Source organism: Halichoeres trimaculatus, unplaced genomic scaffold (assembly GCF_033239565.1).
Source record: "Halichoeres trimaculatus isolate MK-OKI-2021-1 unplaced genomic scaffold, fHalTri1.1 fHalTri1_scaffold_15, whole genome shotgun sequence".
Lineage (NCBI taxonomy): Eukaryota > Metazoa > Chordata > Actinopteri > Labriformes > Labridae > Halichoeres > Halichoeres trimaculatus.
Window position 1 is genome coordinate 33,938,383 of NW_027437193.1, and position 14,391 is coordinate 33,952,773.

Consider the following 14,391-nt stretch of genomic DNA (forward strand, 5'->3'; position numbering starts at 1 on the left):
CAGGCGCTTTGGCAGGTGTCACAGAGGGAGATGTTTTACAGGATGTTGATGATTTTTGGAGACAGAAAGAAGACAGATCATCTTTCAGTCCCCTCTAAAGTCCACTGGGAGATATGAATGGTTTTACTGTTGAGGAGGTTAATAAAAAGCTTCAGTTACAGACTAAATTTACAGACCATTTGACCATTTTAAAGCCTAAAATCTCTGAAAAACCTCAACAAAACCTGAATGAAAACAGATTTCTACAAGGCATTTCAACAGACATCCCTGCAGAGGATGTGTGAGTGTATGAGAAAAGCTAAACGCACTGTGATTGGATCATTAAGTTTGGGAACAGATTAAGCCAAAGGTCAATTGTGTTTTTTTCTACCTCAAGGACACTTTCCCAACACCAACACTCATACAGACCACTGAGGCCTGAAGGGTTCAAACAAAGTCAGAAGGCTCAATTTGACTGGCTCCCTTCATACGTGCATCAAAGAGTGTTTTTCCGTTTTATAAATCTTGAAAAGATGAATGATTATTGCTACCACTAAAAGAACTTTGAAAAATATTTCAAACGTTCAAGCTTTTCAGTATTTTTTGTAGAAGTTGATCAGTATTAAAAAATCCTCTCCTGAAATAATTCTCGCAGTCAGTCAATGGGAAGCTAAGGATGAAAGATCTTTGTATGGCGTGGTGGAAGGAGGAGAATAAGAGATTCAGTTGACACAGTTTGTCATGGTGAGTTTTATTTCTGGCTGTCAGAGAGCTTCACAAAGCCATCAGCTGGCAGAGTGATCTGACCATCAGGACAGACTCCACACAACTGACCCACAGCAGAAACTCAGAGCTGTGTTAACCTCCTCCATGGAGCTACATGGAGTAAAATGCATCTCTGGAGAAAACCAGCGAACTGTTTGTTACCGTCCCTGATCACATACTCAGCTTTGTTTACAGCAGCTCTCCACATGAACCACAAAACGATGGTCTGTTTTCTGGTTCCACAGAGGAGAAAGTCTGGACCACACTGAAGAACAATCTGTCCCCTCAGACTTCAGTTACCAGCACAGACCAGGACATGAGGGCTGTGATGCAGATCACTTACAATGTGACTGATGAACAGGTACGCTGTCCCTCCACACTGACTCCAATCCTGGGCTGGACAGTTTTCAAACAAAAGGAGCAGAAATCATCAACGCCTCTGATGTTTGTAATAAATGATGCAGTAAAACTAAGACTGTGTCTTTTTCACTCCCTCCCCTTAGGTTCTGTCCGTCACCAGCAGCGCAGGCTACTGTGAGCAGTATGTAGCATACGCCTGTCGAATGTCACGACTGCTGAACACTCCAGGTAAACATCTGTGCTGATCTTCTATTAACACACACTTCGTAACTTCAGGTTCCCAAATGTGTTTGAAAAGAGACGAATTGCTTCACGGCACTTCGAAGTCTCTATGACATCACCGCGCTGGCTAACAAAGCTTAGCAGAGAGAAGAGAGATCTGTGTTTTTCTCTGCTGAAAATGATTTCTGTGATTCATTTTGTAGTGATGGTGGACACTGGAGCCTAACTGTCAGACAGAAAAAGGACAGAAGAGAAGAAGAAAGAGAAACAGGAGAGAGTTAGAGCATGAGCTAACGGCTAATACACAGGCTAATGGCTAACACAGGAGCTTATGTGTTTGTGCTAATGTTGCCTCTAACCCACAGTCAGCAGTTATTCTGCAGTGGTCTGTTCAAACTTGAGAGTCTATCAATAAAATGAAGAGCCAGGTTACGTTAGCTCTGCTTGGTGAGGTTGGAGTTGGTAGATGAGCTCTGGTAGGACAGAACCAGGATTCACTAACGTTATACGTTACAGACACATCTCAGAGCACCGGGCTGTGAGGAACACTAAACAGTCTCCTAGCCTTCTGGACACTAAACTACAAACTAAGTTTACAAAGTTTGATGATTGTCACCTTTCAAACAATAAATGCATTACCTGGTAGTTTTGCATACTGGGAAAAGTTCTATTGAGGAAAGAAAATTTGCTTTAAAAAGAAGATCTGCTCTCCAAAACAAATGCGTGCCTTGGTAAGAGTCACGTCCTCATGACTGTTGGTGACGTTGCTCATGGGAAACAGAGTCTTAATCCCAAAAGAACACTACAGACACTGACCACAGGGGTCACTATAGCCAACCCAGTAAACAACTAGTCCTCACTGAGACTTTGGGCCTAATCTGCTCAGAAATGTGTTGCAACTAACAAAACCTCACTAACCCCATTTTTAAAAAAAATATTTTTGTTCACAATTTTTACAAAATCAGTTTTTAAACTAACTCAAGCTGCAAACTCCTTCACAAACAAGGTATGCCAAAGAGAAATGTCAAACTTGGCATTTAGTATAAGCTATCAGCTGTTCTTATCAACCTGTAAGTGTGACTTCAGTCTGTTTGTTTCACCTGCAGAGGGCGCCCCTTTTACCTGGTGGGTAGGAAGAGCCAATGAGAGACATTTTTATTGGGGGGGTTCAGGACCAGGGATTCAGAAGTGTTCCTGTGGCATTGAACACAACTGTACGGACCCCAAATACTTCTGCAACTGTGACGCTGACCTGCGATCCTGGTAAGACGACGAACTCTCAGCCCGATCAGTTCTTTGTTTAACCAGTAACAGCCCAATGTAACGGGAGAAAACAGATTTATTCAAAAGTTATTCCTCTAATCTACTCTAAAATTTAAAGAGACAGGCCAGATTATTAATTTAGATTTGGTGGACAGACCATTCAGCATACATCGATGTTTTTACATTTTAACTCTGAGGTTGGTGTGTGTGCTTATGTGTGTGTGTGTGTGTGTGTGTGTGTGTGTGTGTGTGTGTGTGTGTGTGTGTGTGTGTGTGTGTGTGTGTGTGTGTGTGTGTGTGTGTGTGTAATTACAGGAAAGAAGATTCAGGCCTGCTGGTTTACAAAAACCATTTGCCAGTGCGTCAGGTTTCGGTGGGGGATACAGGCAGAGCGGGCTCTGAAGCCAAACTGACCGTGGGGCCACTTAGATGCCAAGGGGACCGTAAGTGTCTGCGTTCCTCTGGCAGATTTTTATCCACAGGTTCTCTGACAACTGACGTCTTTTTTCCACATTGTTTTTCTCTGAAGGGAACTACTGGAACGCTGCGTCCTTCAGCAGCCCTGCCTCCTACCTGCACTTCCCCTCCTTCCGAGCAGAAACCAGCACTGACATCTCCTTCTATTTCAAGACCTCCTCCACTCATGGAGTCTTCTTGGAGAACCTAGGCACCACATATTTCCTCCACATTGAACTCAGAGGTCTGTCTGTCTCCCTGAACACTGCACAGGCTGTCAGAGTTATATGTTGCTTGCTTGATGTGTTGTTTTCAAGTCTCGTAGCAAAGTTTGTTCTTCATCTTGTTCCCTCCCTCCCTCAGGAGGCTCGGTGGTTGTTTTCTCGTTTGACGTGGGCAGAGAGCGGGTGGAGCTCACTGTCCGTTCCCCGGTGCCCCTGAATGACGACCAGTGGCACCGGGTGGAGGCAGAAAAGAACATCAAGGAGGCTGTGCTGCAGCTGGATGGACGGCACAGAGAGGTCAGACCCAACCCTCCTCAGGGACACACCAAGCTGGAGTTCTACAGCGAGCTTTATGTTGGTACGACTCTCTCACACACACACACACACACACACGCACACACACACACACGCACACACACACACACACACACATACAAACACACACACACACACACACACACACACACACACACACACACACACACACACACACACACACACACACACACACATACACACACACACACACACACACACACACACACACACACACACACACACAGAGTCACCTGATGCCATGTGATGTTCCCTATAACTGTCATACTCCACACCTCACCAGGCGCTTGTTTGATGCGTGTTCGGTGCTGGTGCTGAGTTGGCTCTATTCAAGTTCTTCATTAGAACCAGTTTGGTTTTCCATCAGCCAAGAAACAAGTTGGAGCCACATTATTGTGTCCGTCAGTATATAGAAATAGAAGAAATAGAATAGAAAATACTTTATTTATTCCCGAGGGGAAATTCAGGAGTCCCTGCAGCATTTAAGAAAACAAAAGTAAGAAAGTGTATAGAAAGTGCAAAAAGGTCCATAAGAAATTAGATGACGACATCCCGTCCACCACTCATCCACCACTCTCCAGCCCAGCCAGTCTCCACCTCCACAGGGTCCAGGACTGAGCCTCCCCAGCAGTCTGTTCAGTCTCTGTCTCCTGGATCCTGTCTGCTCACAGCAGGAGAAGCTCCTCCAATGTGGGGCCGGCGTCCGATGTCAGCTGCGTCAGCCACGTCCGTGAACAGCATGATGCCGCTGGGTTAGCACAGCTAGCTCGTCCATCCCCCGGAGCTAGATCCCACGTTCCCAACAACGATGGATGGAAGGACAGGTTCACATCGTCACCTACCAGCTCACACCTGAGAACCCGCACGTCGTCCTCACCTCCTCCTCCTCAGCTCGAGGGAAATCATCAAGCCCTCCACTAGTTAGCATTGACATGCTACAGGCTGCTAACAGCTAATTTCACCTGTAAACAATGCAGCCATGGTTACATGTAGGATCTCCAGACAAACACGGGAGAAAAGTAGTAAAAATATCACTGAAGCCACAAAAAGTTTGGTGTCCATGACCAACAATGAACCATACAAAGTAATGATCCACTCCAAATACAAAGATGATGAAAAAGAGACGAAAAAATTACAAGAAACGGACAAAGACGAGAGAGCTGCTGCAACAGGCAGCTACTTGGGGCAGCACCTAGCAACTAATAATATATATGTATATAACTGCATACATAGCCGTTTATCTGTAGTGCCACACAGAAACCCACCAAACAACAGAGGATAAAAAAACAGCTGCTGCTCGTCTTTAGTGATGGCTGACTGAGGATTCGTTGAATCTTCAACAGCTGTTTGGAAACATGTTTCATTACTAAAGGCTTCAATGACACACAGTGCTCAGCATCAGTATAGGTTTTGTCATTAAATATCACATTTTGTGGGCTGAGAGGAAAGCCAAAGACCCAAAAATTTCACTAAAAGACTTAATAATGTGATATTTGCATAATATGGGACCTTTAAGCAGAAACACTTGTGATAATTAATTATGATAAAGTATGTAGTGTCTGTAAGATAAAATGTGTGTATCCTGCTGTAGCTGTCTCCTGTTGGATCCTAAGGTTTGCCTCCATTTCAAGTTACGAAAAAGAAACTCCAACAAACAAACAGCGACTTATTCAGCAGCTCATAAAGGCGCTGTTTTCAACCACCTCTCAATAACCCCCCCCTCACCCTGTGACGTAGTTGGTGTTTTGTTCTGGTTCAGTTTAGAGTTAGGTACTAGTTTTTAGAGCCCGACCGATATGGGATTTTTGGGGCCGATGCCGATACCAATACTGGGAGCAAAAAATAGCCGATATCCGATACATCGACCAATATCCGATATATCGGCTGATATGTATAATAAATTCATTGATATACACAGGATATATACTGTATATAATCACAAATTATAATACCCATATGATTCAAGACAGAGACAGAACACTATTAAATTATTAAAACAAGGAACTTTAATTATAAAACTGTCAACATAAGAACTGTAGTTTAAACCAATGATAAATAAGAACAAGCTCTAAAACACAATAATAAATAAAGAAAGAAGTCAAACTTTAAACACAGTAAGTATAAAAAAGTCAAATTGCAAACACACAATGATAAATAAAAACGTCAAACTTTAAACACAATGATGAATTTTAAAAAAAGTCAAACTGTAAACACGCAATGATAAATAAAAACGTCAAACTTTAAACACAATGATGAATTTTAAAAAAAGTCAAACGGTAAACACGCAATGATAAATAAAAAAGTCAAACTGTAAACACACAATGATAAATAAAAACGTCAAACTTTAAACACAATGATGAATTTTAAAAAAAGTCAAACTGTAAACACGCAATGATAAATAAAAAAGTCAAACTGTAAACACGCAATGATAAATAAAAAAGTCAAACTGTAAACACGCAATGATAAATAAAGTCAAACTGTAAACACGCAATGATAAATAATAAAGTCAAACTGTAAACACGCAATGATAAATAATAAAGTCAAACTGTAAACACGCAATGATAAATAATAAAGTCAAACTGTAAACACGCAATGATAAATAATAAAGTCAAACTGTAAACACACAATGATAGATAATAATAAAGTCAAACTGTAAACACAATGATGAATTAAAAAAAGTCAAACTGTTAACACAATGATAAAGAGGAAAAATTAAACTGTAAACACACAATGATTTATAAGGCAATAAGGCAAATTTGTGCAAACAAACTAGTGCAAACTGTTTTGTAAGAATACAATGAAAATAAATATTCAAAAATAAAGTTTTCAAACTGTAAACAGTTGCATAATGCATATACCATTTTACAAAGATGAAGCTTACATGACGTCAAAACGCCGTATAATACTCTTGTATTAGATAATGGTGGACGTATGAATTAACAGTTCCATTTATCTCTGTTTATCTCACGAAAAAAACAACTTACACGACGTTAAAACGCCATATTATACTCTTACATTAGATAATGGTGGACGTGTAAATTACCAGTTACCTTAATTCTGTTTATCTCACTAATAAGCAACTTACACGACATGTGTTTTTGTCATGGAGTGTAGAGTTACATTGTTTTGCAAAGTCACAGCTGACGATGGAGTAATTTCAGTTGTTGCCTTTCTCTTCTGTAGCCGACTGAGTGTGAGTGGGGGAGACGAGGCAAGTGTATCTGTCTCCGGCTTGCAAGATGGAGGCGTGTCGTGTAGTGGGCGTGTAGTGTAGTGGGCGTGTCATGTAGTGACGTAATGACTACAGGACACGCCCACTAGATAAGACGGAAATCACGTCTCCGGTCGAACCAGCCATCAGCGGACCGGCAGCACTGGCCGTTCTGGACTTCTCCAGAACGGCCATATGGCCAGTCCACCCTTGTGGAGTATCTGGGAACACATACTGGGCTTATATGAGGGGGGTAGCAATCATGGCAGGCCGAGCCAATATTCTCATGAGAAATCATCAAATCCATATTTTATATGCGTCCGAAGAAGCTAGTGAGTGTAAGCGCGCTCCAAAGTTACTTTTGTGGTGCAGACGTGCTTCTGTGGGAGTGCTGGAGAGCCCTATTAAATCCATATGATGCATTAATTCCATACCCGCCTGTCATTGTGGTTTGTGAGCGTAGACGGGTCCCAATTCGTTGTTGTATTTGCTGCAGTCATCACCCAGCGCAGGTGCATCTCTGCGGAGGGGGTAGGAATCCTGGCGGGGGTAGCTACCTTGGCACAACACCGGGACTGTCCTAACTTATTTGTAGCGGAGCGTTCCCCCAGCGGATCTCATCTAGCATCTTGCGGCTGACTAACCCATGCCAAGAAAAGAGTTTATTTTTTGACAAGCAGGAGATTGGATGAATACGCTGTTTTCTTTTTCTGTTGGACATATGTCATAAAAAACGTTTATTTCAGAACAGACATCATATATGATAGATGCTTACACTTTATTCAAAAAATGCTGAACTTCTTTATCGTGAACCGCTGGTTTTCCCTCCGCACAAACCATCCACAGGGTCTCACCCGCCGCACAGAACAACATCTGGGGCAAGGGGTGTCACCCAAAAACTATCCAGCCAATGAGAACGCATTCCACATAAAGCCCACCCACTCAGGAGGTTTGTGCCAAATATTGCAATTAAACAGTCAGGCAGCGCAAACGAAAAAGCTAAAGAGCGAAAGTCTGATCAGTGAGAAAAAAACGACAGAACTGTTAACAAACTAATAATAATAATAACTAATAATAACTAATGATACTTATGAAAAGTAAAAATCGAATAATTTACACAATTACACGAATATCTTAATTGCAAATAATACATTTTTTTGCTTAAGTTAGATTATATCTCTCAAATTTGTAAATATTTTTTGCAATTTAAATACTTTTGTTTGATTCTTTTTGACACAAATCTAATTCCATATGCTACTGGTAAAAAATATGCAACATAAAGAATGACCATTTTTGCAATAGAAATCTTGATACAAATTACCCACTTAGATCTGATTATGGAAATTCTACCTAAAACAACATGAATGAGTATGTCTCCAAAATTATAAGAGCTACATGCATAAGTCTGGCACCTAATGAAAGCTGAGACCTTTAAGTTTTCAAATCTGGTGTCTGAAAGAATGTCAGTATTACCTAGTGTCTCTGATGTGAATAGATACATAGAAGAAAAATGAAATTCTTATTTCCGCCTATGCATAATTTAAAGAAAGAGGGTTATAACTGCCACATATATGATCTGAGCAATCAATAATGCATTTTTTTAAGTTCTGTCATATGTTTAGAACTTATTGGGTTGATTTAGGCATCCTGAGTGGTCCACAAAAGTCACCAAGCCCCATAATACCAAACATGTACTATAGGTAGTTCTCAGATTGCTGCTATGGGGATCCATATATTCAACGTATGATAACCATCACTAAGCTACCAGTCTGCAAATGGTAAATGGTAATGGTAAATGGACTTGAGCTTATATAGCTTATATAGCGCTTTTCTAGTCATGGACCACTCAAAGCTGCTGTACACCACAGGTCACACTTACCCATCCACACCCATTTGCTCTCACAGTCACACATGGATCCAATCTTTACTATGACAGCTATCCATCAGTACATCTAACACAATCACGCCCTTTCATACCCATTCACACACCACTGACGCAGCAGTGGGAGCAACTAGGGGTTAAGTGTCTTGCCCAAGGACACATCGCCATGTGTCGCAGAGCTGAGCTGGGCTTGAACCTGCAACCTTCCAATTACCGACCAAGCGCATTCTCCAACTGCGCCACCGACGCCGCCGATGATAGCAAAGGCTATCATGCCCAACTGTGAACTACAAACATGTAGCAAGTCAAAAACACAGATTAGAAATGGCCCACCGGTTCGATTGTCGGGGTCAATTTTGGGCCCTTGGCTCATGGACTATAAATTTAGACCCTTATTTCTGTGGTGGAAAAGCTATGGTAACACTTTAAGATGACAGATAGCAGAAATATGTGACCTATAAAGGCAACAAAATGTGTTTGCAGCAGAGCACGGGCCGATTAATCGGTTGGGCCCGATTAATCGGGCCTATTATGCCTTTCACCGATTAATCAACATTGGCCAAAATGTAGCCAATTATAAAAAAAATTTGCTCCGCGGAGATTCTGTCACTCCTGTTCCCGTGTGTCTGTGTGTTGGGCTGCACACTGCCTGAGTGCCCGCCCCCTCCGTCCACCATTATCTAATGTAAGACAATAGAACAACGTTTTAACGTCTTGTTAGTTGCTATTTTAAGAGATAAACAATAAATGATAAATGCTACTGTTAATTCACACGCCTGCCATTATGTAATGTAAGACTATAATACGGCATTTTAACGTAGTGTAAGATGCTCATTGTGTGGTTACAGTTTGACTTTTTTCTCTACTTACTGTGTTTAAAGTTTGACTTCTTTATTTATTATTGTGTTTAGAGCTTGTTCTTATTTATCATTGGTTTAAACTACAGTTCTCATGTTGACTGTTTTATAATAGTGTTCTGTCTTTGTTTTGAATGGGTATATGGGTATTATAATGATTTGTGATTATATACAGTTTATATCCTGTGTATATCAATGAATTTATTATCTATATCAGCATATATATCAGATATATCGGATATTGGCCGATATATCGGATATCGGTCGATATATTGGATATCGGCTTTTTTTGCCCCCAGTATCGCTATTGGCATCGGCATTGGCCCCAAAAATCCTGTATTGGTCAGGCTGTAGTTTGCAGTGAACCTTTTAAAGTGAAGCACAGGATGTGGTTTAACTCCACTCAGTGATTCAGTTTGGAACATCAGATCCAAAGGTATGGATTTATTGGGTTTGAAATAAGTAGCTAAGGTGAAGAAGGATAACCTGACACGCCAGACGGACGGTTTTATATATTCGCCACAGAAATGTTTTACCAGTCCAGCTGGGTAGCAGCTCTTCAGGATTTGTTTTCAGAGGCAGGACCAGCAAAAAAACAGAAGCTGGTGATTGGACAATCGTTCTGGTTGACACCCCACAGACCAATCCACATCAAGCCACAGTATGAGGTAGCTTATATGCGCCACTGCTGAGGAACAATAGACAAACAACTACAGGAACACGATAAACAGCTGTGATAACGGCGTTAGACGACTGCTGCTGTTTCCGTTAAATTAACTTTAGAATCAAAGGAACAAGTATGAAAGTCTGCTGATGTTATGTGTGCTTGTCACTTCCACTGCTCCCGCCACTCCCTTGCTCCCGTCGCTCTTCCCTGATTGGGCCGGTTAGAATTTAGTTGAGGGAATCGGTTAGTGGAGTCTGGAAGGGTTAGCAGAAGAACAGGGTCAGTGAAACTCATTGTTTTATTTTTGTTCAGTGAAATTGTTTGTACTCAGTGTTATTGTGTGTTTCAGGAGAGGTCAATACCTGTCTATACAAAGTATCCCAGAATGCTCTGCTCAAAACTAACAGCACACCCCATGACTTACACGCAGGCGCCTCCAGTGGTCAGAGGGGTTTCCTGGGCTGCATCCGCGCTCTAAAGATAAACGGTGTGACCTTTGACCTTGAGGAGAGGGCCAAGGTGACCCCAGGGGTGAACCCAGGCTGCCAGGGCCACTGCAACAAATACGGGATGCACTGCAGGAATGGAGGGAAGTGTGTGGAGCAGTACAATGGATATTCCTGTGACTGCAGCCTCACCGCGTACGATGGACCCTTCTGCACCGATGGTACGTCCTACGGTTGGTGAATATGATCCTCTGAGTTCGAAGCAGGGAAAAATCAATTGTTCCAAACTAAAATCTGGATTAAAAGGTGAGTTTCTGGTGTTTAAACCACAAAGACAGCACAGGGAGCCAGCCTGGATTACTGAGCTTCATGTTTCCACAGAGTAGATGTGCCACAGAAGCAGAGAGAGTGTTTCACCTCTTTTCTTCCTCTGCTGCTCTTCCTGATCACCTGTGTGCCTGTGTCGTAGATGTTGGCGGCTACTTTGAAACAGGAACACTGGTGCGATATGACTTCCTGCCTGAGGCGGGAACTCACCCTGTGCCTGAGCTGAGGATCTCTCCTGCTGTGGGCGCTCCACTTGAGTCAAACCTGACACAGGAGGAGCTGGTGTTCAGCTTCAGCACCTCCAGTGCTCCCAGCATCCTGGTCTACATCAGTTCAAGGACTCCGGACTACATGGCTGTGGTGCTGAGGCACAATGGTGAGCCTGAACCAGTTTTGATTTATTGATTAACTTTTGACTCATGCTTCCTATTCAGCCCAGCTCAGCTCGGGCTGTATCAGAATGAGGCTCATATCAGAGGCGGGGTGGGAGGGAGGAGGTGGATTCAGCACAGAACATGGATCAACTGTTGAAATGTTGAACAATAAACGTTATGAAATGTTAACGGGCATATTTTATGGAAACACTCAGGAGTTTAACTCTCGGTTCATGTATTATTCTATTATTATTATTATTATATTATTATTCATGTCTTGTGTGTGTGTGTGTGTGTGTGTGTGTGTGTGTGTGTGTGTGTGTGTGTGTGTGTGTGTGTGTGTGTGTGTGTGTGTGTGTTCAGGCACTCTCCAGATCAGATACAGCCTTGGGGGTCTGACTGAGCCTTTTACCATAGACGTTGACCACAGGAACCTGGCTAACGGACAGCCGCACTCTGTGAACATAAGCAGAAACATCAGAGAGATACGACTACAGGTTGGTGCTTCCTGCATGTCCACTGTCCTTTTAGTTTTTACACTGTTCCGTTGAACTTTTTATTTTTATTAGAAGTGGTAATAGTGTTGGTGCTGTTGAAAGAGATGATAAAACAAATGCTGTATGTTGAGTGTAGGGATAAGTATCTAGAACCGTTTCCTGAACAGATTAGAAATGGTTCAGTTAATCAACATTGTCAGCCTTAATGCTAAACCAGTCCCTGCTTTACACCAGAGCTGCTGGACCTTACCTCAACTAGTCTGCCCCAGCTATCTTAGCTCACCATTAAAACTCTCATAGTATATATATAGAAAGTCGCATTGATATGCTAGCGGTTAGCATACATTGATACAACTTTGGTTTTAAAACAGAATTTTCATCAGAGAAACACATCACAACACACTCTTTAAAAAAGATCACTGGAAACTCCAAATGTGAAAATACCAACAGGTAAATGACAGCAGAGTTAGGTGCTGGCTCATGGCTGACTTCAGCAGAAAGACAACTTGTTCAATGTTCTAAACAACACAATGCTATAACCACTTTGAGACACTAGATAGCGTATTTCAGTCAATAAGATGTAACAAAACAGTACGTCAACGTCATGTCATGTGTAATTTTCACTTTTTGAAAATTTATATCCAGAGATATCTAGATCCAATGACCAGTTTCATATTTGTTTACTTATAAACTCAATAAAATATTGTTGACAGGGAAAACCTGTAGAGCTACTTTTTTACTTCCAGAGCATTGGATCAGAGGAATTGTTAGGGTAATCAATAAAGAATCAGATCAATAAGCAGAATCAATAAAGGCATTGGTATCAGTAAAACCCTATCAAGAGCCATCCCCAGGTGAGTATAAGTGAGCATTAACATGAACTTTACATCAGTGAGTGTAGGGTGAGCAGGTTCTGGCTCAGTTGTTGTCACAGTCAGAATGAAGTGTTGGAGCTTTTCTTGTTTCTGTCTGTATCTCACAGCTTGACCACTACCCAGTGTCCACGTACACCCTGCCCGAAGCCTCCGACATCCAGTTCAACTTGATTAAAAGCATCTTTCTGGGTAAAGTCTTTGGTAAGTATCCTGATGAGTGTGAGCATGTGTGCAGTCACCCAAAGGTCACCTGAACTCCTGCACCTGTCAGAAAAAGACAAGTCATCTCTAAAGGGTTAATGTAAGCACACAAAGACCTGCACACACTTTGAAGTCTGGCTCAGCTGCATCCTATAAACCTCTGATGCTGAATTAATCTCATGTTAACCAAAACTTCATTAGTAGTGTGCATGTGGCGCCCTCTTTTGGTTACCATATCAACCTGTTTCTGTTTGAACATAACCAGGCCAATGTAAATAACTTCTTCTACTCTGGTTTGGTACTGTGGCAGAAGTGCATTTGCGATACACTGCCCCCTTCAGTTTGGGAATAGATACTGTGCAGAGTGTTGAAAAGTATTAAAGCCACATGTGTTCTCAAGTGCTGATTCTGCACGTCTCATTTCTGAAGATCTCATTTGTGTCATGTTTGTGCTGAGCGCATACTACAGCCTACAGTCCTTAATCAACAGGGTGGCTCGTTAGGCGGAAACACTGGTTGGTCTCTGCCATCCTCATGCTGTAGAGGAAGAGCAGTCTGCTGTTTTGACTCAAGTACTTGTGGACGAATCCATCTATGGTGACATGAAAACCATCACAACCAGCACAGGCTGAATACCCTCCATGCTAACAGGCTAACTGCGGCGCTGTGCATAATGATGCCGGCCTGTCAGTCTTCCTCTGGTTGTATTTTTGCTGAATGGCCTTTGTCATTGTCTGACTGCCCTCTACTGGTCTGGTGGTGTGTTGCAGCTCCATCCATTCTTTTCTCCACACATCCCTGGTTTGATGTGTTCCACCAGCCGGGGTCTCTGGCCCTTGGTGGAAACACAAACAATGGGCCACGAGAATGTCCCCCTTGAAAAAACATCTTTCCAAACCAAGTTACCTCAGGATGTTTGACCTCTTAGTCAGCTGATCATTTGCATTGGTCCAAAAAAAAACTTGTGTGTATTTGTTGTGTGTATTTGTTGTGTGTGTTTGTTGTGTGTGTTTGTTGTGTGTGTTTGTTGTGTGTTGCTCACAGAAACAGGACAGATTGACCCCATCCTCATAGAGCGCTACAACACGCCGGGCTTCGTGGGCTGTCTGTCGAGGGTCCAGCTGAACAGTGTGGCTCCACTGAAAGCGGCTCTGCGCTCCGGCATGGCAGCTCCAGTCAGCACCCATGGGATCTTGGTGCCTTCCAACTGTGGAGCCTCACCTCTGACTATTTCCCCGATGGCCTCAGCGAGCGACCCCTGGCACATAGAAGCTGGTAGAGACGGGGAGATGACACTGAGGAAAAATGATCAGATTTCAAAGCCGCTGCTGTCCTAACTCAGTGTGTGCTCTCTTCACAGCTGGAGCTGTCTTTCCTTTCAATGAGGACAAGGCCAGGAGTGACGAGGTGGACCGCAACTCTGCGATAATTGGAGGTAAACCTCTGAAA

The 14,391-nt window shown here is 42.5% G+C and overlaps 1 protein-coding gene across 1 annotated transcript in view; it reads left to right on the forward strand.

Moving 5' to 3' along the window:
- LOC141804114 (contactin-associated protein-like 2) overlaps positions 1–14,391 on the forward strand; it is a 46,576-nt gene that overhangs the window by 28,605 nt on the left and 3,580 nt on the right. Inside the window, exons 13-24 of the mRNA XM_074688390.1 lie at positions 990–1,105; positions 1,248–1,332; positions 2,433–2,589; positions 2,905–3,032; positions 3,119–3,289; positions 3,409–3,627; positions 10,653–10,889; positions 11,138–11,371; positions 11,733–11,866; positions 12,849–12,942; positions 13,987–14,217; positions 14,303–14,377. Of these exons, the coding sequence (XP_074544491.1) occupies positions 990–1,105; positions 1,248–1,332; positions 2,433–2,589; positions 2,905–3,032; positions 3,119–3,289; positions 3,409–3,627; positions 10,653–10,889; positions 11,138–11,371; positions 11,733–11,866; positions 12,849–12,942; positions 13,987–14,217; positions 14,303–14,377 (1,881 nt within the window). The remainder of the gene's footprint in view (positions 1–989; positions 1,106–1,247; positions 1,333–2,432; positions 2,590–2,904; positions 3,033–3,118; positions 3,290–3,408; positions 3,628–10,652; positions 10,890–11,137; positions 11,372–11,732; positions 11,867–12,848; positions 12,943–13,986; positions 14,218–14,302; positions 14,378–14,391) is intronic.